Consider the following 27,986-nt stretch of genomic DNA (forward strand, 5'->3'; position numbering starts at 1 on the left):
TATTCCCCAAGTACACGGCGCTGCTGCTTGCTGCTCCTCTGCCCGGCCCTAAAAGCAGCCATAACCTTCAGCCCCGAGGCAGAGAATCGCTGCCTGTTCCAGGAGGAAGGTTGTTTGTCAGGAGATAACAGCCCCGACCTCTGCCTGGCCACCCTGAGGGGTCAGAGGTGGCGTGTCCCCGCCATGTCCCCAGGGCTGCGGGGCCTTTGCCAGCAGGGCAAAGTGTGCGGCACCGGAGGGAAATCTGGGCTGAAAAAGGGCAGGATCAGGGTAGTTTTGCAGCAGGACGTGTTGGCCATCAGGCAGGGTTGGCGCAGGCACAGCCGCGTTGAGGCTCATGAGGTGACGGCGTGGGCAGGATCAGGCCCTCACGGAGCGGCGGGCTGGCGAAAAGGGACAGGTAGCAGGCACACGAGGATAGTGCTGGGGACCTGTGGGGTCCGGATCTGGGCACCCCCACAGTGCTACCCGAGCCTTGTCCCCATCCTTTGGGGTGTCCCCGCTCCCCCGGCAGCTGGAGGGTGCAGTCAGCTCCCCAAACCCCATAAATAATTCCCCAGCTGCTTCCTTTCGCAGGGCAAAGCCAACCACGTGCACTAACAGCCACAGCGTGTCCTACAACCACCAGCAGATGACTGTCACTCGTGGGGCAGCCTTGTGGGGTGACTAAATTCGTGTCCCCATGCAGGGTGAGGGGATGGGGGGACACAGAAGGGCTCGGGGCAGTCGGGCTGTGGCAGCTGCAGGCCTGCGGAGGCCGCTTGTGGTGAGGGAGCGAGAGGGGAATGGAGGAATCGGGCTGGAGCGACCCTCACTGGGACGAAGCAGGGCTGAAGGCCCCGCAGGGGGTGGAGGGGACGTGGGGAGGCAGCGGGTGACCCCATAGGGGTCCCCTCAGGACTCCCACTGCCTGTGGGTGAGGTGCTGGAACCGGGACATTGCATGGGGCCACACTAAACCAGCCATGGGGCAACCAGCCATGGGGCCGCCAGCACCTGCACCTCCAGCAGGCGGCGGGGAAGCCCTCTGCAGGCTGGGGGCGGTGGTTTTGGTGTCAGTGATTTTCTTTTGGTGTCACTGTGCTCTGGCCCCAAAACCAGCCAGGGAACCCCCCTGCAGCCCTCCCGGGGCACACGGGGCTGTCCTGAGGGGACACGGACACCATCGGCAGTCCCCACCACGGACAGGATGTCATTGTGGGCAGCTCCGAGCTCTGGGGCTGGGGCAGAAAACACGGGTATTTTTATTATTATTTTCATTATTATATTTTCTTCTTTTTCCTTCCTCCTATCATCATCATCATCATCTTTGTTATTTTTATTTTGTTATTATTTTCATTATTTTTATCTTTATGTTTTACTTTCTTTTTCCCTCCTCTTATCATCATCATCATTATTATTATCATCATCATCATTTCTTCTTTCCTCTTCCTTCCGCCTGTCACCTTCCATTATTATTATTATTTTATTATCATTATCACTATTATAATTATAATTAATAATAATTATTTATTTTTTAAAAAACTATAGAAAAAATATTTTTTCTCTAGGGAACCTGCTTTGGCAGGGGGTTGGACCCGACGTTCTCTTGAGGTCCCTTCCAACCCCTACAATTCTGTGCTTCTGTGATAATTTATTAATCATTATTAATTATTTCCCCCTTTTACCCACCTCCCCCTGTGCCCCCACCCCCAGGACCCCAAGGGACCTTGGAGGACTCAGGGCCCCGCCCCTTCCCGCCTGCCATAGAGCGGAGCCCAGAGCGGCCCCGCGCCGCTTCCGCCGGGACGGCAGCCATCTTGGGCACGGGCAGCGAAGCCACCGCCGTGCCCGGGCCTTGCCTCGCACCCTTCCGCAGAGGAGAGGCGGCCGCGGAGCGCCGCAGCCGCGCTCGGGAAGCGACAGGAGGCCGGCGGGGGAGTTTGCGCCGTCCTCACGCCTCCTCCTCCTCAGGTACCGGCGGCAGCGGCCGCCTCTCGCCCCGCAGCAGGGGCAGGAGCGCCGTGCCCTCACCTAAGATGGCGGCGGGGGGCGCTCCCCCCCCCCCCCCGCGGCAGAAAATGGCGGCCGGGCGGGGCGCCGCTCTAGCCGCCCGCCTCTATGGGCCGCGGCGCTGACAGGAGGACTCTGGACCGAACGGGGACCCCCCCACGTCCCCCTCGCCCCTTTTCCACCCCCCTCATCCCCCCCCGGCTGCCCTCAGCCCCTTTTTGGGGTGCCCCGGGGGCTGGGGGCTCACCGCGGCCGGGTTCTGGGCGGGCACATCCCTGCGCAGCCCTGGGTGAGACCTTCCTCCTCCTCCTCCTCCTCCTCCTGCTCCCCACCCCTCAGGGGGCGGCGATAGCGGCGGGGAGGAAGAAAAGGATGCCACGGAAGCTGTTGCTGCCTTACAAATCTGTTTTTTCTCACTTTCGGGCTCCCAGGGGGCTGCATGACGCGCTGGCGATGAACGCGGCCAGAAGCGGCTACCGGGTCTTCTCGGCCAACTCCACGGCCGCCTGCACCGAGCTGGCCAAGCGCATCACGGAGTAAGTCCCTCGAGAGCCTTCGTCCCCGCAGCCCGGCCCTGCACGCAGGGTGAAGGCTCAGGAGGCTTCCAGCACCTTCCCGTGTCCGCCTTCCCCCGCTGAGCTGCGCCGCGGACGCCCCTGCGCCAGAGGTTTGGTGTGGAGAGCCTCCAGCAGCCCCGTCCGTCCGAGCCTCGGTGCTGGCTGAGCCCTCTCAGCCCTTTTTTTAGACCTGGTGACGAAAACACGCCAGCTGCGTGGTGCCTCTGACATCCATTTCGGTGCCGGGAGGGCTGGCACGCAGCTACGGCGGCTGCTGCTTTGGGGAAGGAGGAGGTGAAAGTTGGTTAAACCGGCATCAGAAAGCGTTTAGCCGTTTGGGGAGATGCTTGAAACTTTGCTGCTTTTTGTGGACAGGGACTTGCGAGCTTGTTTGCTTCACTGCTCGGAGCCTGAGAGGAGATCCGTGTGCAGACCTTGGTGCAGCACCAGCACTGCGCTGACTGGGGTGGGTTTTGTTCTGCTGGCGTCTCGGTGTGCTAGGAGAGGTGGGCAGCGTGTGCCAGCCGAATAGAGTTTAGTTTAGGGAAATGCCATGGTTCCCCCCGCTCTGTTTTTTTCCAGCCTATTGCTTTAGGCAGAGTTTGACCGCGGGGCGGTGGGGGTGGAGGCGCTGGGTCCTGCTGAAAGAGGTAACAGCCAGCCCCGAGATGTGGCGCTTGGTGCGCGGAGTTCCCACTGACACCTCATCTTTTGTTTCGGGTTAGTTCCGTTCAAACTGGGGCAGGCAACAAGTGGGAGCTCCCAGCTGAACTCCTAAGAAGCAGGGACGTGCTTATTGGGACGCTGCTCCCAAAACTGGGGGGGCCTTGTCTGTCTTCCATGGAAGGTAGCATCCTTGTCCTGCTCAGGCAACCGTCTGCTCATTCCTGCTCCGAGGGGTAGAAAATTAAACTGGAAGCATCGCTAAAAGCAGGTGGGCTGCCTTAAACTGCGAGAACACTTTGCTGTCCGTCCAGCCAGCTTAACAAACAGCGCGTTCAGCCCTTAGCACAGGTAATCTCCCCAAAGCTGACTTCGCTGTTTGTCTGGGATCGCTGGTGTTGAGGGGACACGTGTTGGATAGTGGCGATGGGCTGCTTTGGGTGTGGGAAATCCACGTGTTTGGGAGTAGGAAGCTTTTTCGGTTCATGGGTGGTCTTTTGGTTTTGTTTTCAACTATATTTGGTCAATTCCAAATCGCTTTTCCTTCACTGATACAACTCTGCGAACAGTGTCTGCGTAAACAGCTAGGACGTGGGAAGGCCTGTCCTGTCACATCAACACGGGTTGTGACAGAAGTCCCCGGGGGACAGCGGACAAGCTCTGAGTTCTCAGGCCTGAAAGAGCAAACCAGCAATCTTTATTTTCTGCTCTCTGTCTTAAAAATCACTTGCTTTCTTCTAAAGACGTAATGAGAGGAGACGCAGGGCAGGCTTCCACAGGCTGCGGCACACAGCTGGCTGTGTGATGTGCTGTTTGTACTCGCTTTTCTCTGGCAAGAGGTGATGCGTGTCAGGTGTTAAAAACGTCTGGAATTTCTCCCTGGTGGAGGGAAGCACCTGTACTCCTGGACGTACCTGTGCGTAGAGGGTCGTAATCCTCCGCGGGGCTTCCAGGGATGCTCTGAGGACGAACAGCAGCAGAATCCAGAGCATGACCTCCTGGCTGTCTTTCCTGAAGTACGCTTTTATAAGTTTTTTTAGTTTTGTTTTTTTTTTTTAAGGCACTGGGGGCTTTTTGCTCTGGCTCTAGTGTCGGTGAGGGCGCTGGATGCGCGAGCGGTGGTGTGAGCACACTGCTGTGCTGTGCAGCTGCTGCTTCAAGTGAGCCTCAAAGCTCTGCCGCCCGTAAAATGGGAGCAGTGACCACTCGCGTGGCAAGTGTGAAGCGTCACGCGTCTCTCCAACAAAACTGCATTGGCGTATAAAATCTGGGATGTCGAATAGTACAGACTTGTAAAAAAAAAAAAAAAAGTCTCCCAAAATCTTGGTGGTGTTTTTCAGCCTCTCATGCTGTGGTTGCGCACTGACTTCCCGTAGGAGCCCAGGGGCTGTTTCACCACCTTTACAATGCACCCCTTCTTTTTTCAGGTGGCTAAAGACACGTGGCTGCTGGCTCCCCCTCTGTGTGCCATCCCAGCGCGTGCTTTGCTGGGGCGGTCGGTTGTGCCTTTTAGTAGAGGTGGAGAAGTCTCGTAGGGCGAGTCTGACGTCGTGCGTCCTTTCTAAAGGGTTTTAGTGGCCTTTAGTATGAGCAGTGAAAGAGCTCGAAGGCGACGCGCGGTATCAGGAGCAGGGCCTTTTGGGGCCCTTCTCCACCCAGGCTCCGTTGCTCTCTGCCTGTAGGTGTGGTGCCGGTGGAACTGGTCCCCGTGCTGAAGTGCTGAGAGGAAGGCAGGAGCTGAAGGTGGCTTATTTTAGTGGTGCTGGTGCACAGGGGGCAGACTGGGGAGAGCGCAGGGTCTGAGCTCTGCTGCCGTTGCAGGAAAGGTAAGCGAGCCCTAGAAATTGCCTTGAATCTGTTTGGAACATTCGGTCTGCTACCAGCTGGGTGAAAATGAGGCTCCGAAGATCCCTTCTCGAGTTAAAATCGATACCTGAGGACTCCTAGCTTATCCTTTTTTAAAATCTTAACCCTGGGGAGGGGCAGCATGACATAAACGAGGCATCTGAGAGCTGTTCCATCTCCTGCTCCGTTTAATGCAAAACTTCCAGAGCTGACTTGATGCAGGCTCTGAGCGTGGCGTTCTGGCCCGCTTCCGATCTCTGCCATTTCCTATTACGCCTCCTTGCCTGGTTCTAGGACGAGTGACTGCATGGTTGATTCAGCTCATTCTGAGTTTCCAGGGCTTTTGTTTATGTTAGCTCCTGCCGGGGAGAGGAGATGGTGCTGACTTAGGACAACCAAATACTCTGTGAAACTAAACAAGAGGTGCTCCTTGGAGTCTGAACCTTCCGCTCGCTTCTATCTTGTGAGTTGGTTGCGATTTTTTTTTTAAATCCTTTCACATATGGAAAGAAAACTCCTGCTGTAATTAGGACACTTGGCATCTGATGACAAGCTGCGTTTGCAAGGGAGAAGGATAATTTCTGTGGCCAGTGCTGATCCCTGATGGGCCCTGCGTGCTGCTGGGGGAAGGAGGAGGGAGTCTAGCAAGTCCTTTAGTCTCTGGAGTGCAACAGATGCATTTCGGGCTGTTCTGACTGCGGTGTTTGGCACGGGGGTACAACCATGGCATTCCACTCGGAGGAGATCTGATTTTTGAAGCTTGCAGACGCGTCCCCACTGCTCCTGCAGCTCTGCGTTGCGTAGGACTTGATGTTGTCATACAGTCGTTGCGGGCAGGGGGTATTCGGGGCGTGCAGTTGGTGTGCAGCACGGAAAACGCTGGTGATCTGAAGATAAAGCGTTGCCGTAAGCCTAAGCAACGCGGAGTAATAAGGAAAAGACGGAGACTTTTTATTCCGATCTTTGGTCCCAGGGAGCCCTCTGCACAGCAGTAAAACCAGCGCGGCACTTTCTGCGACAGCTGAAGACGAGTCCTGCTTCTGGCAGAGGTGGGAGGCCTTGCAGCAGCCTTCTGCAGCTGGGGGAAGGAGCTTTCGATGGGACGGAGGAAAAGTAACGTCACCCTTCCTCCTTAGGTCAGCTAGGCGAGTGGCAGAGCACGAGGGGGGGGCCCCGGGGAGTCAGCTCACAGAAGCCTCGTGTTGCTGCTGTCCCATCTCCAAACCCTGTCCTTCTCTTCTGGGAAGAGTTCCTGCCTGGCGCTGCAGGAGCAGAGCTGGCACCGACTCCTCCGTCTCGGACACGGCAGCACCGTGGCAGGAAGCAAACAGATACAGCGGGGTGAAACTGCAACAAATGTCCTTGACAAAGGGGAATGAACGACCAGCTGAAAATAGAACGGTTGGAGAGGGCGAGTGATGGGGTACGGCCCTAAAGTAAGGGTGAGGGAGAGCGTGGCAACCAGCTGGGCTTTGGGATCTTCCGTGGGACTTTGATGGCGCTTGTAAGGTGCCTGAGCGGATGGCTTTGTGTGCTGGCTGGTGCCAGGCTTAGGGGAAGGGCGTTCCCCAGGGGCGGACAGGTAAGAGGAGAGGGGGATCTGTGCCGTGGTTGCCAGTAGCCGGCTGCGTGGTTCCTGTGGTGGCTGGAACAAGCGATGTGCGCGCTGAACGGCGCTGGGTGCAAGGGGCAGGCGAGCAGCAGGGGCTCTTCCAGGCCCCAGCCCCGTGGGTGCAGGGAGAGAGGTAAGGGGGAGCCCAAACGGTGGTGACGGGAGCTGAGCAGGTGGCCCTGCGTCAGGAAGCTGCTCTGTTGCCGTCCTCTGTCCCGAGTTGTTCCTGAAGGGGAGATGAGGAAATACACCGCGGAGCTGCTCCTGCGCTGTCTGGGCTAGCCGACTGTGACCTCGTGAAGATTTGCTCAGGTCTGAAATGGATTGCAGTGAAGTGCCACAAGTGACTTAGCACCTCGAGTTCTGATTAACCACGTCTCTAAACCGGACTGCCCTTTGTCCCAGGAGCCTGGTGCCACGGCTTTTGGCAGCCTTCAGAGCAGCGCTTCAAGGACTGATAAAACCTTGTGCTTCCTGAGGTCCTGCGGTGTGTCACTTCCTTATTGAGCTGCAAGCGACCTGCGGGCTGCTCACGTTGGGACTGTGAATTTAAGGCAGATCTTAAATGCTTTTCTGTTGACAGCTTCGTATCCTCCTGGCGTGTGTTGAGACCGTGGAGAGCTCAATCATCTTTCCTGCGCAGTGTTTCTAGCGAGGGGTATTCCAGATCAGTATAAATTTTTACTGACCGATTGCTCTCGGTAGGGATTTTTTGAAGCCATAAAGCGAATCCTTTCTCTTGCACGCCGTCAGGTCGGTGCCAGAGCTGGTGCAAGGACGGCAGGGCAGAGGGGAGCAGGGCTTGTTGCCTTTTAGGAGCCGTGAGTGGCTGCAGGGTGAAGCCTTGCTCTGAGGTGGCACTGAAAACCCGAAGCGATGGGAGCAGCCGTACCTTGATCCCCGCTGTGCCCAGCCCTCTGCACGGGGCTCAGGGGCTGCTCTGTGCGGAGCTGTCTGCGCGGATCCCAGTTCCGAGGACTGCTTCTAAAAACAAAACCAGCACCAGGCTGAGTTTCTGCCCCTCTGGGGCGGAGAAGGGAGCTTCCAGAAGCGAGCTTGTGCTCTGAGGCCTGCGTGGGGCTGGTAACGAGTGACATTTCTGCAGACTGTGTGAAATCAGCCCGACCGTCTTCCAATCTTAAACACTTCAGTGCCAGCAGAAGTCCCCTTGTAGCCAAATACCGTGCTGCGTGGTAGGACTTCTGCTGATGGAGCTTATTTTGCTTGAAGAACCACTTTAGCTACGGTACCAGGAGCATTCTTTTTGGCAGAACAAGCTGGATCTCCCCGGTGGGAGTGCTCCGAATCACCTGTAACGACTGCCTTTTGTTCCCTGCCTATGTGATGCAGTAATTCTGACAGCCCCGTTTGCATGGCTGTGTGCTTGGTCCTGAAGCCAAATGCAAACGAAAGTCTTGCTGTCAGTTTAATTCCTCCAAAAGCAAGGAGCAACCGGGAGCTTCTGCACGGAGGCGATTCGGAAAGAGACGAGCTGGGAATGCAGGGGAAAAAGGGCGAAGCGATAGGAAGTGGAAATTTTTCTGTGGCCTCTTCCAAATGGTCGCTCCGAGGCGGGCTGGTGGCTCGGGCTGTTCTCTGCCCTCGCCCTCGGTGTAAATCTTCCTCTGGACACAAGTCCCGTGGCACTCGCCGCTTTACAACAGGAGCTGGGGGAACAGCCCTCCTCGTTTAATAGTCTTTTAATAGCCTTGGCTAAATCGGGGTTTGAGCACGCTCCTCCACGGGCGGGCTGAAGCCTTGGCCGGTGCAGAGCCTTCTGCAGCGGGGTTAGAGGGGGCTGTGCCCGCGGGTAACACCTCGGCTCCTTGGAGCGCTTCTTTTCTCGCTTCTGCCCTGCCCGCACCTCGCAGCGGCGTAGACCGCCGCAGGCAGGGGCGGTGTCTGACCTCTGTGGGCAGCTTTCTCTCCTATCCTTCCCGTTGCTGCCCCCCTCTTGTTTACGTGCAGCCGACTGTAGGAGCATATCTGGTATTTATTGTCCGGCCAGAGCAGCTACTGCTGCTCCTTCCTCGAGGCTGGCAGCTGCTTCTTCTGCTCTTACCTGTGCCCCGCGTTGACACGCTGAGCTGTTGAGCGTCACTCTTCCCGTCAGGCAGCAAACCTGCCACTGCAATTCCTCGTTTCAGCGGCACAGAAACTGCGCTGCTGCCGTGCTGCCTGAGCTGGGCTCTCGTTTTGTCCCCGTGCACGCCTGGGACCTTGCCAGCCGCATCCTCCGAGCGTCACAGAACTCCTCCGTGTTCGTTTGCCGCCATCCAAGGGGCGTCCTGCAGAGACGTGCCCGGCCGGGCTGGCTTTGAGGCTTTCCCTCGTGCCGTGAGATGTCAGTTGGCTAAGGGCACGCGCACGGGCTGGGTGACGGGGTGTTTCTCCTGCAGCAGCGGCGAAGGCAGGGCACGCGTGCCCCCGAAGGGAGCTCGCGAGACGTGCCGTGCGGTCCTGGAGGGACAAGTGGGTCACTGAATGTTTACCCCACACACCGGTTTGTTTTGTGCCTGGTTCTGAAGCTTCGTTTGACTTGGATGCCTTAACAGCGATCGGGCCGCCCCTTCGTGTGTGCGAATGCCTGACTGCTGTCAGAAGGACCGCAGGGTCCCGGGGGCAGCGCCTGGCAGGTCCGGGCTGCAGAGCTCACCTCTGCTGCACGTCCCGGGGGTCACGACCCAGCTGCCTGCCCCTCTGCAGTGCTGGTGCTGAGCACCCCTTTGTACTGGGGCTGGTGAGAGAGAGGCTGCGTTAGAGGTTCGCGTGGCTTTCCTGCTCCGGGTGACGCTGCTGTGGGTGCTGAGCCGGGCTGGTTGCTGCAGCCAAGCACCCGCACGCAGCTCTCGATTTGGGATTTTACTCCCCAGCTCCGGTCGTGGCAAGGCGTGCTGCCAGACGGGGCCAGGATCGCGGCGTGTGCGCGCCAGATACCTCCTGTGCAGCCGCTTCAGCAAATACACCGTGTTCGTTTGGGTGTCTGTTGTCACAGCTGCCCCAGGCTCACTTTGGAGGGTGGGAGCGTGCTGGGGTTGGGCACACGTGCCTCTAAATACTTACTGATGGATTGCTTGTCGGGACTGTTAAATACAGAAGGGTCACCCGGGGGAATAGTCTGCGCTTTAGAGCTTTTTAAAATGCTCTCCAAAGTGAGTCTTTATTATATAGCAGGTTTCTTTAAAATGAAAAAGAGGGCTGTAATCTGCCGTGATTGATGTTTTAGGATTGATGCTTGAGGAAGGAGTAATTTGGAAAAAAAAAAAAATCAGAACTTTTTGGAATTAAAATCTCTTCAATCAGCCGAGTTATTTGAGAAGGAAGACTGGAAGGAGGGGGAAAAAAAGTGGCTCGGTTGCTGTTAGTCGAGCGTGGATGCCTCACTGCCTCGTTCTGCCGCAGGCAGCATCGCGTAGCCCTGGCGCTGACCCGTGCCTGGTGGCCGGTGGGTCCGGGTGTGCTGATGGATGCTGCTCAGATGGAAGCCTGGGCTAGAACAGACGTCCTTTGCTGTGTCTCAGGAGACATGGGGTATGGTAAATCCTGAAAGCAGTGGTTATTTGGACTCCCTGCAGCCCAGCAGCGGGCCCTGGCACACTGCAGCAGTCGCACAGCCGTAAAGCTGGTGAGTGATGGCACGGGGCAGCGGTGGCTGTGTCGGCAGAGGGGTGTGCGGTCGTTCCTGTGCCCTACTTGTTAGCTTGGAAAGGCTCTGGGAGCCGGGCGTTAGGAGTCGTGTGCCTTCCGAGCCCTGTTTCTGTTTGGCTGTCACAATTTGAACACGTTTAGCTGCTTTTCCTGAGAAAATCAGGCTTGATGCGATTGTGCCGCCTCTCTGATAGGCGTGAGCTCCCTTGCTGGTCTCAGCCAGACAGGAGGAGGTACGAGCCTTTGGGGTGTGCTCCTCCTCTGAGTTCTGTGGGGTTTGTGCCGGTTCCTTGGGTGGTGCTGGTCGCAGGGGATGGATTGCTCAGTGGCTGATACCGACGGGACGGGTGCGTGACGGTCCCGACCGGCCGCAGGGCGCACACGCGGCTGCGTGTGAGCTCTCAAATGCTCCATCCCGATGAATCCTCCCGGGAGCTGTTGTCACCAGGCAAGACGTGTCCTTCTGCAGCTTGGCTGCGGTGCTCAGCTCCCCGCTGGGCAGAGCTTGTGCTCTGTCAGTGTTCCTCAAGCGGGATTTGGATCGTGAACCGCTCAGTGTCTCCGTTTTTAACTTCCTTTTTTTTCTCTCCAGACGTCTCGGTGCTGAGCTGGGGAAATCTGTGGTGTATCAGGAAACCAATGGAGGTGAGAGAAATCTTTACTGCTCACAAACCTGTTTTGGGGTGATCTTAGACACCTGGACAGTCAAACCTGTCTAGTAAGTGCAGTGATTCAGCTGTGATGCTGCTGCCGCTCGTGGCAGTGCTGAACTCCTGCGCCTAACCTTAGACAAACCAATTAGGTGTGTTCCTCGTTCCCCAGTGTTATCTCGTTTGCCTGCCTGTCAGCTATCTCTCATCTATAATAGATTCCTGCCTCGGATGTTAGCTGCTACAAAATACATCACCTGCTGTTGTGCTTAGGAAGCCATCCTCTGAGCGTAAAGTAATGGCCTTCTTTTAAATGTCTGCCGTGTAAAATTTAAATTACTCCCTTCTCCCAGTCCTCCCCCCACCACAGGCAGTTCACAGACACCTGTCTTGCTTTGAAGAGTGCAGATTCGAGGCTGAGCTGGAGACTGTGCCTCTTGGAGCTTGTTTGCATCTCTTTAAAAGTAGCAGGTGCCCATTTTCAGTTGCCTGTGCTGGGCTGAAACACAAGGATGTTGGCTAACGGAGGTTGGCTAAAAGTCATTTACCACTTCAAGGTCTTGTTTACCGTGTTTGCAAGAGAGTTTCAGGTGAGAGTAAGTGATGGAAGTGGCTCTGGCTCGCCACGAGGAGTTTTGGTAGCGCTGCTGCCAGGAGCACCAGGACAGCCACGCGGCGTTGCGTACGGTTGTGACTGGGTTGTCTGTTGTGCTCGTGCTGCTGAGAGCTCCCTGCCCTCTGGGGTTGGTTTTAAATCGGGCTGCTTGCTTCGAGGGCTGAAGTCGTTCCTCATCACTGCACAACAAATCAGCCTCCTTTCAGCAGAGTCCCTTAAGGCTGCTGCAGATGTCTGGACGATTAGACTTTGGGTTCTGCAGCTCAGTAGATCCTGCTCTCTTTTGTCTTATCCCTGCCCTCGGGTTCGTGACTGTGGGAAATGAGCAGCCAAGGAGGGCACCCTGGGAAACCTTTGGCTTTGCTCAGCTGCTTTGGCGCTCAGCTTTCCCCTTTGAGTAAGGGGCTGTAGGAAGTGTTTTCAGTGGAGGCTCAGATTTCCAGCTCACGTCAGTGTCGAGATACCTCGACCTTCGTAGTGAAGCTGGGGAGCTCTTCCTCTGAGCACTGCTGCAGGTGGTGTGCTGGGCTACCCAGCCTGTACGGGGCTGGCCCTGTAGGCTGTGGAGGAGCTGGGTTAACCTCCTGGTAAGTACTGGAGGATGTTCTGCTTTGGGTGGCTCTCTGTTACCTAATAAATGAGGTACTGACAGCTTCCAGCACTCAGCAGGAGAAATGGAAAGGATCTCTCGTTGGGAGTTAAGTAATTGCCTTCTACATGGAAGGTAACAGCCACTGAGCCTAGTTTTGCCTTGTAAATGCGGCTAACTCCCCAGAATGCAATGCCAACTCCTTGCTTCCCAGGGCCAGCCTTTGGAAAAACCCACTTGGCTCCTCTTCATGGCTAGCGTACAGATGTGCACGCAGGGTGAAGGAGCAAGTCCTGCTGCCTTCCCTGACCTCTGGGCCAAATTGTCATTAAAACACGTTTTATCGCTGGAAGTCTGACGTTCGGGAATAAAACTGACTGTTTTCATTCCTCTTCAGAAACAAGAGTTGAAATAAAAGAGTCTGTCCGGGGACAGGATATCTTCATTATACAGACGATCCCCAGGTAAGGGACTTGTGGCTTGATTTTACAACTGTGACGTGCTTTCAATTTCTGGTTCAGCAGATCGTTCTGGTTAGCTTGCTAGCCATTAGCCAGCATGATAATGTCTTTTTCCAGGGTTCTCATTGCTTTGACTTAATTTAGGACACAACGTAGCGTTAAGCTGTTAAAATTCCCAGAGGATCGCTTGCACCGCAGCCAACTGAGAAGCTTCCCATCAAACAGCACAAGTGTCATTTGGGGCAAGAGGGAGCCCGATGGATGGGGCGAAGCGAAACAGCCCCGCGCTGTGGTGGTGTCCTTGCAGGCTCAGTTGCTCGGTGATTTCTGACTGGCATTTCCATTTCGGGACGTGCAGTTTCCTCTGTCTTCCCATTACCGAGCAGCAGAGCCCGGCAGCTACTGCTTTCATCACAGGCTGGATTACTCTGCCCCTCTCACTGCAGTGGTGTGACACAGCTCGTGTGGAAATCCTGACCTTCCCTCCTCTGTGCTTGTAATTCTTAACGATATTATGCATTTTCCTAAGTGGGCCATTTATTTTATTTTTTTTTTTTTTTTTTACTTTGGGCCATTCTAGCCTTGGAATAAGAGGTAAAGTAAATGCTGAAAGTAACCCTGGTGCCAGAAAACCACTTGTTGACCCAGGAGCCTTGTTCTCTCTGGCTGGTGAAGAGTGTACAAAGATGGCGTTAGGATGGGAAAGCTGAGGTCGGAGCATGGAGGAAGTTCCAGAGTCCTGACCAAGTAGTCCATGCAAGATAGTGGGAGGGAGCCTATGTGCAAATTATGCAAATGGCACCTGCAAGATGACCAACAGCAGGTAGGGGAGGTGCTGTTCTCAGAGATGGGGTATTGATACGATGCATTTTGCACAATTAGGAAAAGTAAAGGTGTTCCAGTTCTAACAGCTTTCTCCAAGATACCAAATTCTGCTGCGATTTTGGAGATCACGAGAACTAGTAAGTACCGGAGCTCCGGCAGGTAGCAAAATAACCTGGAAACCAATATTTTCCTAGCTTGCGTAAGAAATACAGCCCACTGAGAATTCACGCTCATTCCCTCTGTGTAATGCTTGGCCTGTTGTTAGCAGAATCGGGAGGACTACGAGAGCAGCTCGCTCACTTGTGGAGTTCCTCCTGCAGGCTGAGACGTTTTCCTAGAGCTCCTCTTTCTCCAGAGAGATGCTCTCAGTGTTTCCTCCCCCAGGGAGCAACTGAATCTCTGCAAGCTGAGAACCCACTGATGCAGGGTTGTGTTCCAGGTGAACGGTGCCATTCTGCTGTCCCTGCTGGGAGAGTTCTCCGAACTAACTTGTAACTGAGAGCTTTGTAAACATGAGACGGGTCAGGAATTCCGAGAGATAACTCGGAGCATTGGGGACTAACAATGCTTTTGGGAGGGGAACACCTCCCCTGCCCTCAACTTGTTTATTCCCCTGTTTTTCTGTAATCTGAACTAATTATTCCTGGTCGAGAAATGTCTCCTTTTGGCAAAAATGCTGAAGCTCCTTCAGTCGAGGTGCCGCTGTTGTACAGACAGGTCATCTTTTATTCTTAAGCTGCAGCTGTGCCTTGCTGCATTGCTTGAGAGGACGGGTTCAAGGACATCTCCATTTTGCAGAGGGTTTCAGGGACCTTTTCAAGAGAGAAAAAACAACCGCTGTATTGGATAACCTGAAAATAGGACTTCTACACTCATTTCTGGTTCAGAAAGCAAATAAAATATTAGAACTTACTGGAAAAGTAGAGAGAGGAAACAGCCTTGTTATGCTGCAGTGTGAATCCACAGTCTGCATCTTAAATGCATGGAGATGGAACAGAAAGACCTGAATACTTGATGCAAGCTCTCTGTCCAAAAAATATAGCGGAACTAAAGAAGTTACAGTGCCAGGTGTCATCCAGGGCTGCTGGCGTAGGGACTGGCGTGAGTATGAGGGAAAACTGAATGTCTTGGTACTGCTGAGACTGGGAGAGGGACGGTGAGAGGCCTTTAGACAAGCGGCATGTTAGAGGCACTGCTCCGTGAGAACAAGGAAACGCCAAACAAAAATAGCAGGTGTGCAGTTCAGAGCACGCAGAAGGGGCGGCACTTCCCATTGCGAGGTGCTTCACAACTTCCCAGCACGAGCCTTTTAGTTTCAGGAACTCCTTACCGTGTGGTTGCTGCTACCTGTGCCAGGGGGTTGTCGGATCAAAAAGCCGCAGGGCGGATCCCTGGTGGGGGGCGTGGGGAGTAGATCAAGGTTCGTTAGGGCCACAAAGAGCGTTACTGGCTCAGCAGGAGCTGCGAGCTGCTGGCAGCTGGGCGAGCATCGCCGCATCCTCGTGTTCTGCTCGCTGCTCGGCAGGGTTGGGGCCTCTCAGTAGCAGGGTTGAGCACGACCATTTGTAGGTTGCTGCCCGTTTGAAACGGGCACCGTGCCGTAACGGTAGGTACTGGGCAGTGAGGGTAGGGAAAGCGGAGGAGCCGCTGGTTTAGCGAGATGCTCGGAGTGAAAGGAGAGGCTTGTGGCGGTGCTGGTAGCTGCTGTGAAGTTCCTTGGCAGCTTCACCTGGGCCATTTGCTCAGCCCTGAGAGCAGGGATCTGCAGCGAGGGGGGCTCCAGGCTGCCGGAGATGGATGGCAAGGCTTCAGGAGCTCTCCAGAGTCCAGCGTGTACCCCCACCTGCATACTGAGAGGCGTTCCTCCTCCTCGAGTAGTTTCTCCCTCGCTCCCCGCACCAGCATCCCCCAGCAGCACGGGGACTGCGGGTACCTTTCGGGATTGCTGGCGAGCTCCCCTCACAGCAGCAGTCATGTTCTCTGTTTTATGTTTTTTTTTTTTAAAGTAATTTGAGAAGCAATGATGGAAAACACTGAATTTCGTGGACGACCTTCAAATAGATGTAAACTTGGCTGTTTTGTTCAACGATACTGATAGCAGCATCCTTTTCTCCTCTCCCAGCCGCGCTGGCAGGACTAAAACACCAAAGGGAAGAAGTGGTTCTTTGTTAGCTCGCCGCCCTACGTGGCGGGGGTTTTGTTTTATGTAATTCTTGGCTGGGTGCTTCGGAGCTGACAAAGCTTTCTTGTGTACGAGCGGCATTGTGCGGGAGGCTCGGCGGAGCCAGCAGGAGAATAAAGAGACGCGGAGCGTTCGCAAATGATGAGCCGCAAATGAAGGTTTGGTCCCGAAGGAAGGGAGAGCCATGGAGAAATGGTTAGAGGAATGTGGTGTGCCGCACACGGATGGGAAATGTCTCTGAGCTCTTGGGGGAAGGCAGGCCAGGCGGGCTGGAGGATAATCCCAAAATATAAGCTGCCAAAAAGCTCTGCAGGGCTTCGAGATGCTCTGTGCTGCTCGTTGCTCTGCGTGGGAGGATGGCCCGGGCAGCCTCTGCCCTGTCACCCCGTGGCTCTGCAGCAGGGCCACCCTCAGCATGGCCCTCCTGGGGAAGTGGTATGTCGGGCGGCTGCTGAAGGAAACAAGCACGGATGGCTTTATTCAGGGCAGGGACTGCAAGTCCTGCTCGCTCCCAAGTGCACGTTCTTCACTTCCAAAGTGATCTCGAGTTGCTTTGTGATGCTGCGGGCAATGGTGTGGGGTTTGGGCCTGCCCTGGTGTTGGTTGTAAGGAATTAAAAGGAATTGCCCTTCTTTTTCCTTTCCAAAATGCGTCAATCTGCATCTGAACTCACTCCTGGGGCGCACCAGTTATTGTGGTGCAGCTCATCACAGATGGATCTTTATGTGCGTTCCTAGCTGTGGTTTACATGTGCTCTGCCAGCGTCACTTTTTTGTTTTACTTTCCAAGTAAATGTTCTTTGGGGCTTATACTGCTGTTGTCCCTTCCATCTCTAGGTAACTCAGCATGGAGATGCTGACCTCTGCCAAAACGATCTGTTGGGACTTGGTACAGCTGCAGAGTACAGTATTTAAGACAGGGAAAGTAACTTGCTTTACGTTGTTAAAAAAAATAAAAATAAAAAATAAAAAATAGTCCAGTAAATCTAGTGTGGATGAAATTGTGGCGGCTGCATGTGTGGTGCTCCTTCTTCTAAAGACTGTTTTATTTTAGAATATACTGTATGAAGTGACATTTTTTCCAACATTAGTGGGGAAAAAGTGCCCTTTTTGCTGTGTTGATGGAGGGAGTCATCATGTACCTTGTGTCAGAATGAGAAATCAAATTCTGTTCAGCAGCTCTTGAGTGCTGGAGTCGCTTCCTGTGCATTTAGCAGTTGATCATGATGTGCTGCGGCACGATGGAAGGAGCTGCAGGATCACAGTACAGGTCTCGCTTGCATTAGCGTAAGACGCAACGCTATTTACCTGGAAATTTGGTGAGGAGAGAATTATGGGTATAGTGTGAAAAGGATTTGCATTGGAAAAATACCCAATATTTGGAATATTTTTCAAACCTTTTAGAGATGTGAACACTGCCGTAATGGAGCTGCTGATAATGGCTTATGCACTGAAGACCTCCTGTGCCAGGAACATCATCGGGGTCATCCCTTACTTCCCCTACAGCAAACAGAGCAAAATGAGGAAGAGGGGCTCCATAGTCTGCAAGCTGCTGGCTTCCATGCTGGCCAAGGCAGGTGAGTGTCGCAGGGAGCAGCCTGGCCGGCCTGGGCACCGCCTCGCAGCTGCTGGCGTCCTGCAGGGCGCCTGCCCTTCCGTTCTTCTCCTGTCAGATGCGCAGGCGTGCTGCCAAAACCATGAGCTGCTTTGGGGGAGTTTATTTTTATTTCTTTAACTCGTGCCCTGGGAAGTGGCCTAGAAGCGTCGCGTTGAAATAGTCATGGTTGCTAGTCTGGCGGTGTCTTATCACATGCCTGTTTCTTCCCGTGTCTCTCAAACTTTTTTTCCCTGCTTATGCTCATTTTAACACGTGGCATACTGGTCTATCTAATAACTGAAACAGTCCGCAAAATGGAGATGTTTAAGGAACTCCAGCCTTGTGGGAATTGTCTCAATAAGCCGCTTTTTTTTCCTTTCTTAGGGTTAACGCACATTATCACTATGGACCTTCATCAAAAGGAAATTCAAGGCTTCTTCAGCTTCCCTGTAGACAACCTGCGAGCGTCCCCTTTCTTGATTCAGTATATACAGGAAGAAGTGAGGTTACTCTACTTCTGTGTATATCAACTTGGCTTAACGCAGTAGCGGTGTTGGGGTGCTGCTTACGCAGAGGTTGCATTGTCAGGCTAGATCAATTGTTCTGCTCATGAATCTTTTTTTCTCGGGGATACCTTTTGCATATTTCACAAGGAAGTGGGAAAATGCTATATTAAATTAGACTGCGTGATTGCACCTGGGTAGAAATTGAATTCTTGACCATAAGCTGGAGATGAGCTCGAGCCCTCGATTGAAACTCATTGCTCTCTGTAGAGCTCGTGCCATTTGAGAGGTGCTATTTATGCTCCTGCCTCTAATCACCTTTTAAATCCCGTTACAGTGTCTCCGCTCACCCTTTGTTCTGTGGTGGATGTCTGACTGATCTGAATTATTGATAGACTTTGTCTTGGGCTCTGCTTAGGAATGCTGAGCGCAGAGGGCCCGGGGATGGGAGTTTTGTCTCCCAAATGCAGGAGATTGATTTATGCCTGCATGGTGAGAGCAGGGCTGCTGCACGTGGGGAGCCCGGGCCCTGGGTTCGGACCTGCAGCCAGCCCGTGTGGGGTGGGTTAAACACAGTGAACTCGTCCCACCTTTTGACCATTTTGAGTGTAAGGCTGAGGCCTGCTCTGCACAGGCTCTGGGGGCTCCGCGTTGTAGAGCCAGGGCTGACCCCTTTGGCCCCAGGGTCTGTCTCTAAACAGACCCCTTTCCTTCCTTCCTTCCCTGCACTGTGCCCCGTGTCTCAGACACAGCTGCAGTTAGCACTGGAGGTAAGTCCGTAGCTTGTGGATGCCAGTAGTGAACTGCAGTCCTATGCAAAGTGGGACCTGTGAAAAGATTGCATCACCTGCACTGTTGCCAGTGCTAACCCTGTTTGTGTGGCATTTGGGGCAGAATATGCAAATACTGGTGTTGAAAAGGGGTGCAATTGCCTTGCAGTAATTGTACCTCAGAAGGAAAATCTGGGCTGGGGAAAGTGAGTGGGTACAGTTCTTCAGCCACGTATCAAATCAGAAATGCACTCTCGAGAAGGTCTTTACTTAAACAGTTTTTTATCGTATCCAGATTCCGGATTACAGAAACGCAGTTATTGTAGCCAAATCTCCTGATGCAGCTAAAAGGTAAATAGATTTTTTTATTATCTGGTTTAAAAATAACTTGGAAAATGCCTGGGCTGCTGGGGAATACACTGGGGAAAAGTAAGGGAGGGTTTGCATCAGCAATCTGGTTCGTAAGGCGTTTGTGGCTGGAAATCAGATGGGCATCTGTAGTGGCGCAGATGGGCAGCTGAATTTTGCAGTCCCAGCCCCACGGGAGTAAGCTCAGGAGTTTCCTGCTGCTGCTGCTGCAAACCTAGGTGGTTCGCTTGGGGTCAGGCTGGCTGCGTGAGTTTCAGCAGGGCCTGACCATCTCAGGGAACGTTTAGCATGCAGAGGAACACCGGGAGATCCCTGTGGCGGGGCCAGGTGGTGGAGTGGGCTTTGGGGTACTGGGGATCAAAAGTGCTTTTCAGTGAAGCTCTTTCCTGGGGAAATCCTGCACAGCCTTTGCTTGTTGGATCTGGGGGAGTCGTGCTTCACTGGGCTGTGAAGCTGCATCAAGCCAACCTCTTCCTGACATGCTGTGGTTGTCCTGCAGGGCTCAGTCTTACGCTGAGAGACTACGGCTGGGACTAGCAGTGATCCACGGAGAGGCTCAGTGCACGGAGCAGGACATGGACGACGGACGTCACTCCCCTCCGATGGTCAAAAATGCAACCGTGCATCCTGGTCTGGAGCTGCCGTGTAAGATTAAGCTTCTCTGCTTATCTCTGAGCAAAAAAGACAAGTGGGAAATGGCTATCGGTGGGGCTCTGCAGGTATAACCAACCCTAGGGCAGCTGAATTTTCCTCGTGGAAAGGTTGATGTAGGAGGAGGTCTGGGGAGGTCCTTGTTAAACTCTTTCTGGCTGTGCAGAGCATCAGTTTTGCTCCCCTTTGCTTCACCCACTCAGCAGCGTCAGGCAAACCTGTGCTAGAGGTGGGGTTTTACAGTGCAGAACTCACTGAAACCAGAAAAGAAATGCAAAAGTGGGACTAGCAAGGGAACAGCCGGAGACAGACTGCTGTCCGCACCTTGAGGAGATGAGCTGGCCTTTGCTTTCCCCTCGTGCAGCCATCGTTACTGCTGGAAGCGTTCTTCACCTTGAGAACCAGGTGGTCGTGTTGCACTAGCCATGGGGCTGTTTTGACACAGCCTGGGTGCTTGTGAGGCTACTGTGAATAGGCTCTGGGACCATCGTTGAGCTTCTTCCTGTGCTCTTGCCACCAGCTGATAAGCTGCTGTCTTGAAAGCAAAGGCGAAGTAAATAGGAGGAAACCTTTTATTCTGGGAAAAACGGTCCCCTTAGGATCCCTTAGGATTGCTTGTGTTCTCGCAACAGCAGCGATCAAACAGTCCAAATCCAGCTCTTATTTGGGAGGATTTTAGCTTTCTAGGTAGATGGTGGTAGGACAAAAACGATGGGTGCAGCGAAGGTAGCTGAGAACCGATCGTGGGAATTGCAGCGTGCCGCTGCCTGCGATAGAGCCATCCATTGCGCAGCCACGCGTAATTACCCGGGCTGGGGCTGGGGCTGCTGATAAGCAGCTCCCCTTTTGAAGTTTAAGGAGAACATCCAACCAGTTTGTGGACAAGTCAGGGAGGGGGAAGGCAAGTAAGACTGCAGGCATTTCGCATTAACCCAGTCATTGCGCACTAATGAAATCAGTTAAACCAGGCTTGTGACGCTGGTGAAACTCCTCCTGGGCCTTGGGGGACAGGTGGGGTTTCGCAGTGAAGTTTGGAACTTCATCGTGGTTGTCTCCTTCCTGACAGGGGAGTTTTTCGTGCGCTTGCAACAAAACAGGGATGTGCACGGTTACTCTTGGCCTTCTGCTTCCTGTCCTACCCTGCAGAAGATCCTGTCCTCCAGGATGTCACATCTGGCTGCTGTCAGGGCCTCGATGGAACTGTAACTTTATTTCCAGTCGTGTCACTTGAAGGAATCTCAGCTGTGGGAGCTTGTGCTGCTGGACAGCCCCGTAAATGGGAGCTCGTACAGAAATTTGCCCTTGTCCCGTTTCGTTGTGGTTTCAAAGGAAAAATGTTTTCAGTCCTCAGCTACCCAAACATGAGCTAGTTTGCTGCGTACCACCGCTTTATTTATCTCCTGCAGAAGCTCAGCCCTTGACTAATGACCTTACATTCCTGCATGCCTACGGCACGTGTAGAACAAGCAAGCTGCAGCTCGGTAGCTGTCTGTCGGGGGAGATGTGGGGTGGATTATGGTGCGAGCTTATCCAAAACTTTCAGCAGAAAGCTGCTTTTTTTCCTCTCCAGTTTTATGATTCCAGTTTTATAATCTTAGTAGATACCTGGTTTTGAGCGAGTGCTGGGCTCTGGTACTGGAGCTGCAGGATACTGGGGTAATACCTGTCTGAAAGCAGTCTGTAAGCTTCCAGTGCGTCCTGCCTGTGCTGCATTCTCTGCCAGGGATCTGCTCTTTGTCCGGCAGAGGTGAAAACGCAGCAGGGTTGAGGATGGCGATGCTGTGAGTCTGTGCTTACCCCCTCGGTTACGCCTCCCTTCCTATCTGATTCAGTCATTTGGAAGGTGTCTTCCCACCTCAAGTGGCATATCAAACAAAACCTTTGATCAGCTCTTCCTGCCTTGTGTACCAGCACCTGCAATCCCAGCATCATAAAGTTCGGCGATAGAGTAAAACAGGGCTCGGCTCTGTGCTCGTCTTGTGTTTGTGGAAGGTAGGGCACGCGCTCCTAACCCACAGCTGTCTGCTTCCTTACACCGAAACTGGCCAGAAAAAAAAAAATCTGGCTGTTAAAACAACCAGCCTCCTGGCTCAGATATCATAAACCCAGGTAGGAAGCGGGAGTCCTCCTGGGGGAAGCAGCTGAGACTAACGGTGGAGCGTCCTGCTCTGGGCTGCAAGCAGATCGATGTGGAGCATGCTTCCCCTCAAGACTCTACGGTTTGGGGTCCCCAAGGGCGTTGTTGGAGCCAGAAGGGAGGCAAAACCCCGGACTGGGAGCAGTCCCAGAGCCCTACAGCAATTATTTAATGCTTTCTGTGATTCTTTGCGGGTTTTTGAGTGAATTGGCCGGGCTCCTGCATCCTGGCATGCCCCTGCCCTCCCTGTTCAGGTAGGGAACACGTGCCTTTAATTACCAAGCGTTGTGCAGCGTAATGGCTTATTTATGGTCCGGAGTCTGTGGGCTGGCGTGATGCTCTGATCAGGTGGCATATGGAGCCGTAACAGCAACGTGCCAGAGGTGCTTCCAGCTGCACTCCTTAAAGCGCTGTGCTAAAAGGGCAGCAACAGCTCGTGTCACCCAAAAATGAGGAATTGCAGCCTTGGAGACATTTTCTTTCTGTGCTCTTTGTCTCGAAGCTTGGGGCTGTGCTTTAACAAGTCCACGTGGAAGCTTTGCATGTTTCCCCTCCTAGAGAAAAGGCGTGGAGCACCATCTGTTCAACAAGCCATTGCGGTGGCTTTGACATTCCCTACTTTGTACTTGTAGGTAATGGTCTGCTTCAAACCCAGAGCCCAGCAAACTGCCATGAGTTGGGTGGAAAAACTGGAGTGACCTTAGGGCTGTTTCTGTTTCCCTGCCCCCTTATCTCTTTTATCTCTTCTATGTTTAGGCTGGGGCACGGCGATGTTATCAACCCTTCCAGATCTCTCTGCAGCAGTTCTTGAGCAGCCTTTTGTTCCTAGGCTCTGTTGTAAAGGCAGCATTATTTTACTTTAATTTTAGCATTCCTTAACCTGTTTTTGACCACTTAATTGAAGCAGCAGGTTTAAGCACCTGGGAATGCTGTTTGTTCATGCCAGTGATCATCTCACCTGTAATGCGTGGCACTTGGGTGTGTATTACATCAGAAGGAAGGCGCAGGTTAGAGCGTTTGGCTGATTTCCCCACCACCCCCGTGTTCTTTGATATTCTTGCTTTATAGAAATAGTTGTTTTTTATATTCAAAAGGCTACAGATACAACCAGCATCCTTCCTGACTTTCCAGGAAAAAAAAAGCAGCAACACTTTTGACCTAAACTTGTAATAATCAAAGGGGCTATGTCTGGCAGAGGTGCAGCTGTGGCTTACTTCTGTCGCCTTCCTCTTTTTCTACATACAAATAGAGGTTTAGTGACTGGGAGGAAGATGTTCTTTATTATTTTGAATCATTTTCCGAGCCACCTTCTCGCAGCAGTTCTGACGTGCACATATAGATACCTCCAAAGATTTGGAAGAAAAAAAAAGTGGCTGCAGTAACCCTTGCGTACACCCTCATCGTGCTGGAGCGATCAAAGTTCTCTTGCGATTTGATGTGGTTGTGGGTGGATCTCTGGCTTGCAATTTTTTTCTTTTCTTTGCAGAGAAAATTGAACAAGGAAAAGGGAGAACATCTCTTTAGGATCCGGGTAGGTCGACACATTGCCTACCATACTTTAAAAATAAAGCAAACTTGAAGTACAGCGTTTAAAAGCAGACAAAAGATGTAAAAAGCACTGCTAATGTTAGCCTCTGAGCCTAATAAGGAATGTGTTTGCTTCCTTTATGGAATGGGAAGATACAGATTTGCTGAAACTTCATGTGTTTTTCAGTAAAATGGTGCTGAATTTCAGCTCCCTGGGATCTGTACACCATTGCTTAGAGTCTTCCCTAGCCTGGCTGTTGTAAACAGAAGTGGGACTCGTCTGTGGATGCACACGGATAGCAGCCAGACCTAATCCTTTCGATAGTTCATAGCTCCCACCAGGAGTTTTGTTACTGTCCCAACTAGATTAATAAACTAATAACTAACCAAAGCAGGTAGGTAGAGCCTGTAATTGAAATTTATGGTCTGCTTATCTCTTCTGAAGCTTAATCCTGCTGTATTACAAGTACTCTTCCTTCTCATAAGGCTGTTTTCCTTCAGGATTTAGACAGGACTTTGCATTTGATAAGAGCCTCAAAAACAACAATGCAAGGGAGGCTGAGGAATGCGTGCTCCAAAGAGCAATTAACTCTGACGTCCAAGATAGCTGTGATTGCTTTTTTATTTTTAACAGCAAAACCTAGCAACGAGTAACGTTCTTCTGGACAAAGCAGAACTTACCGGTCACCTTTTATACAGTTTTGGTGAGCTTAGGGTATGTTTTGTGTACGAGGAACAGCGCTGCACATGAATCTTCGGAGCTGTGGTCCTCGTAATTGCTTTCATCGCATCCCTCAGCCTGACTCACGCAGCGGTGCTTGGGCTGTGAGCGTTCCCGGGTGCTGGTGAGCTGTGGGAATAGTACTGGCTCAGCCTGCTGTGCAGGACGGGGAGTTTCAGGTAGGACTCTTGACCCGGGAGGGCTGAAATCAGTGCTCAGACAGGCTTTCTGATGGGCAGCGCCTTGTGTTTTTTCATGCTGCTCATGTGTAAAGTATTACGTGGAAGTAGGTTGTCTTACAGGAGAAATGCCTGGCAATCTAGGTGTCTAAAACTCTGTATCTGAGAAGCTGTTGTGGGCAGAATACTGGCAGGGTGAGTTACAAAGAGGAGGGGTACAAAGTGCCTCAGGAGGACGCTTTGCACTCCCTGTGGATAGCGTAAAAGCCGGGGGTGCAGGTGTGCTGGATCAGAGTTACCAAATGTTGGTGTTCCTCTTTGCTTCAGTGGTTAGATCGGCCCAGATTATCACGTAACGAAACTCCCGTACCCGCCTCCACGTGCTCTCCCTGCTGGGGTTTTTTGTATGGTGTTTTTGCACGAGCCCTGTCAGTGCAAAGGTAGAGCCAGGAAGGAGCGGATCCTTATTTCTTGGTACATCTCTTTACCACGTGCCAGATGGCACAGATCATCCGTATATACTTTTGCTTCCACTTGCTGGTTGCGCTGTGGTTGTAGAACTGAGTTTGGACTGGGTTTTGTCCTGCTCTTTCCATTAATGTGCTTTAAAATATTCAGCAAAACGTCGCGAGTTCTCTTTGCCTGTGCAGGTGTTGTTAGGGTGCTCGTGTCCTCTGGAAGATTGCACGTTTGGTGATCCAAGAGTAAGCGCGCGAGCTGCGGTCTGTGAAATCCTTCAAACCAATCAGTGAGCCCAGCCAGTGAAAAATTGCACGCTGCAAACCGTGTGCCTTTGAGAGGGGTTATTCAGGGAATCCCGTTTGTTGTCCCCAGTCGTGAGAGACCCCTTTCCTCGAGTCCTGTTTTGGAGCACAGAGGCAAGAAGTTGCTGAGGGTCCCCATAAACGAGGTAGAGCTTCGTAGTGCTCCCTGCACAAGCATCTGTTAGAAGTTTAGATCCACATGTCTCTGAGATCAGTGCTTGGTCCCCGCAGAAACCGAGAGTTTCATCTTTAAGCAGCAGTGCTGCTCATTTAAGGAGGAGGATGATGGTTAAAACAGCGCTTACCCGCTGAGGTGGGTTATCAGGATGATGTAAGGCACACGGCTGTGCCTGTGCACCAGCGCGAGGCTCGGTAAAGGAGTGGGCCTCTTGCACGGTGGGACAGTTGCGGTTTGACTCACAGCTAACTGATCTGGTTTTGTTTCTTCTTTAGTGATGATGGCCAAGGAGAAACCGCCGATAACTGTGGTTGGAGATGTTGGAGGAAGAATTGCCATCATCGTGGTATGAGTGTGATGGAGAGGAGTGGGCGGGGGGGCCTCCTACCAGCTTCTTTCGTTGAGCTGCTTTATCCCAGAGGGACCCCTGGTGTAGGGTGGGAACACGATTGTTGCCATTTTCTTCGGTTTTGGTTTTCATCAGTTCTTCATTTTTCTTCAGTTTTGCCATTTTTCTTTAGTTCTTGACTATTTCAGCTTTCTGTTGAAAACCCTTCATACTTTAGCCTTGTAAAACCTGAAAACTTTGTCCACTTGAATTAACAAATACTAGGTATCTACAAATATTCAGTGAATCTAGGATATGTAAAGAAATCTCCTAAAGTGTTTAAAACAAACAAAACCGGGCTGAGCTTCCCATGCTTGCTGTGCCATGCTGCTGTGTAATGACCAACACGCAGCTCCTATCACGAGGGAAGAATTCCTTTCTGCAGATGGGCTCCGCTTTGCATGCGTGTGCTGAGCCTCGTTTCTTTCCAAGACACGCTATTTGTGTTGTGCCCTAATAAAAAGGGGCTGTAAATAAGGGAAACGGCGTGCACAGCCCTAGGTTTTGCATAGGGATGTTCTCGCATCTCAACAGAGCTGAAATAGGCGGGGATTTTTTCCTTTGTGCGTGGCCAAAGCCACAGTACCTTGCAGATCGCCTCCTGCCCCGCAGGTGCGGTTAGCTTCTGGCTTTGATGCTATTTCTGTTTCTTCTCAGGATGACATCATTGATGACGTGGAGAGCTTTGTAGCCGCTGCAGAGATTCTGAAAGAGCGCGGAGCCTACAAGATCTTTGTGATGGCCACTCACGGGCTCCTGTCTGCAGACGCACCCCGTCTCATAGAGGAGTCCTCCATCGACGAGGTGAGCCCACGTTTTGGGCCCCAGAGGAAGGGCTGGCTCTGATGGTGGATTTAAGGCACTAAAAACTAGAAGCAGGTCCTGCCCCTGCCGCGTGCTGGTCCTTGTGAAGTGTCCGGTTTCTTCAGATGCTTTCAGTTCTGGTTCTTCACAGAAAACTGGCTGTGATTAATGCTTGCTCGGGTGAGATTTGCTTCTCTGCATGTCGTCTCCCCAGCGCACAGATATTAGTCACCCCTGCCTGGACACTTCCCTCACCACAGCTGGCTGCATGTGACTGTTCTCTCACAGTACAGGCATTCTGCCTCTTTTCCCCCAGCTGATGACGGGCTCTTGGGTACATCACAAGGATGAGATTTCAGACCTCGTTCTTGGTATCAGCTGTGTCAGATCCTGTGGTCCGAACGGGCCTGGCGGCCTCCGTGGTAGTGGCTGTCGTAGAGCTCTGGTGATAGCCGTCCCCTGAACAGATTGACTGTCACTTGGAGAAGCCCATTTCATCTTTTCCTCTGACGTACAGGGATTTCTCAGCCTTGCCTTGAACCGTGAAGCAGCTGGTAGTCATGGAGCTAATTTGGGGTAGCTGTTGAATGAGAATTAATTGTGTCCCTGATGTATTCATGGTCTTTTCTTTCTGGCACTCCGCAGGTGGTAGTAACCAACACAGTCCCTCACGAGGTACAGAAGCTGCAGTGCCCCAAGATAAAGACTGTGGATATCAGCTTGATCCTGTCCGAAGCCATCCGGCGAATCCACAACGGGGAGTCCATGGCCTATCTCTTCCGCAACATCACCGTCGATGACTAGAGCTGGTGCTGCCCCTGTCCTGGCTTCCACGAGAGAAGGACACATGCATGAAAAGGCAATACCATAAGTTATAGACGTAACACAGCTGTTTATTCTTGTAGGAAGGGTGAAGGCTCTCAGGGTCGTGAGCCGTGAGATCCAATAGAAGCAAATCCACCTGACCAGCACTTTACAGGTGAACAGGAGAGGCCACTGGCGATGGGGAGGGTTTACAGCCTTGAGAGAGACGGAGAAGTGAGGAGGGTTTGAACTTTTAAATTCCTTTATATTTTTTTAGTGTTATCTCTTGCTCTGAAGGGGAGGGGGGCAGTAAAAAAAAAAAAAAAAAAAAAGCCTAGCTGCCAGCTCACGAGAAAGGAATAGAGAACGCTCATCGCTGCACGTGGACAGCGAGAGAGGAAGCGGCGCTGGGGTTTCTGTTTCTGGCTGTGGTTCACCCGGGAGAGCGCAGAAAGGAGTGCCTCGTTCGGCGGCACCGCCTGCTGCTGGCAGAGCCGAGCGGCTCCGTGCCAGCCTCTGCTCCTCTCGCACGGCGTGGCACGTACTGCTGGCGGAGCCCAGCGAGCGCCGCAGCCAGGAAGGGCGGCTCGGGGCAGGCCCTTTGCGGGGCCGCTCAAACCCCTCGTGACTGGGCGCTGGGAACGAGCTCTCACGTATCTCCCAGCAGGGCAAGAGGTGCTAGTTAACGTGCTGGCCTTTTCATTTCGCGAGCCTTGGGTCGTTACCGTGCTTCAGGGGGAAGTCACACGAGGGTCCGGGTCCTCGCTTGAACGCTCGTCCGCGCTGCAAAACCAGGCACCGCTGCTGGAGGGGCCTGGGGCTGCTGGACTGGGGCAGAACCTCACGGGGAAGGGGGGTGGAACAGTGCCTCCGCTGCAGCTGGGCTCTCCGGAACACTAACACTGAATCCGCAATAAAGAGCGTAGGATTTATCACGGCTGGTGCTCAGTGAGTCC

At 52.9% G+C, this 27,986-nt stretch overlaps 1 protein-coding gene across 3 annotated transcripts; it reads left to right on the forward strand.

Moving 5' to 3' along the window:
- Window positions 1–1,784: 1,784 nt before the first annotated feature.
- Window positions 1,785–27,962, forward strand: PRPSAP1 (phosphoribosyl pyrophosphate synthetase associated protein 1). Of its 3 annotated transcripts, XM_040530224.1 has the most exons (11): window positions 1,785–2,280; window positions 2,423–2,527; window positions 10,909–10,961; window positions 12,569–12,635; window positions 17,043–17,215; window positions 17,620–17,735; window positions 18,804–18,859; window positions 19,377–19,522; window positions 25,310–25,380; window positions 26,080–26,226; window positions 26,872–27,962. In XM_040530224.1, exons 2-11 carry the CDS (start codon window positions 2,445–2,447, stop codon window positions 27,028–27,030), a joined length of 1,071 nt encoding a protein of 356 aa, XP_040386158.1. In that variant the 5' UTR covers window positions 1,785–2,280; window positions 2,423–2,444; the 3' UTR covers window positions 27,031–27,962. The 3 variants fall into 3 exon arrangements, with proteins under 3 accessions (XP_040386158.1, XP_040386157.1, XP_040386159.1); XM_040530223.1 differs by lacking the exon at window positions 1,785–2,280 and having other exon boundaries at window positions 2,318–2,527; XM_040530225.1 differs by lacking the exons at window positions 1,785–2,280; window positions 2,423–2,527; window positions 10,909–10,961; window positions 12,569–12,635 and adding exons at window positions 13,014–13,128; window positions 13,515–13,594.
- The last annotated feature ends 24 nt before the right edge of the window (window positions 27,963–27,986 follow it).

This window comes from Cygnus olor, chromosome 18 (assembly GCF_009769625.2).
Source record: "Cygnus olor isolate bCygOlo1 chromosome 18, bCygOlo1.pri.v2, whole genome shotgun sequence".
Classification (NCBI taxonomy): domain Eukaryota; kingdom Metazoa; phylum Chordata; class Aves; order Anseriformes; family Anatidae; genus Cygnus; species Cygnus olor.

Coding starts and splice junctions, on each gene's coding strand:
- PRPSAP1 (XM_040530223.1), top strand. CDS start 2,364: ATGCCACGGAAGCTGTTGCTGCCTTACAAATCTGTTTTTTCTCACTTT. Junction 12,636..17,042: donor ATTATACAGACGATCCCCAG/GTAAGGGACTTG, acceptor CAAACCTTTTAG/AGATGTGAACACTGCCGTAA. Junction 25,381..26,079: donor GAAGAATTGCCATCATCGTG/GTATGAGTGTGA, acceptor GTTTCTTCTCAG/GATGACATCATTGATGACGT.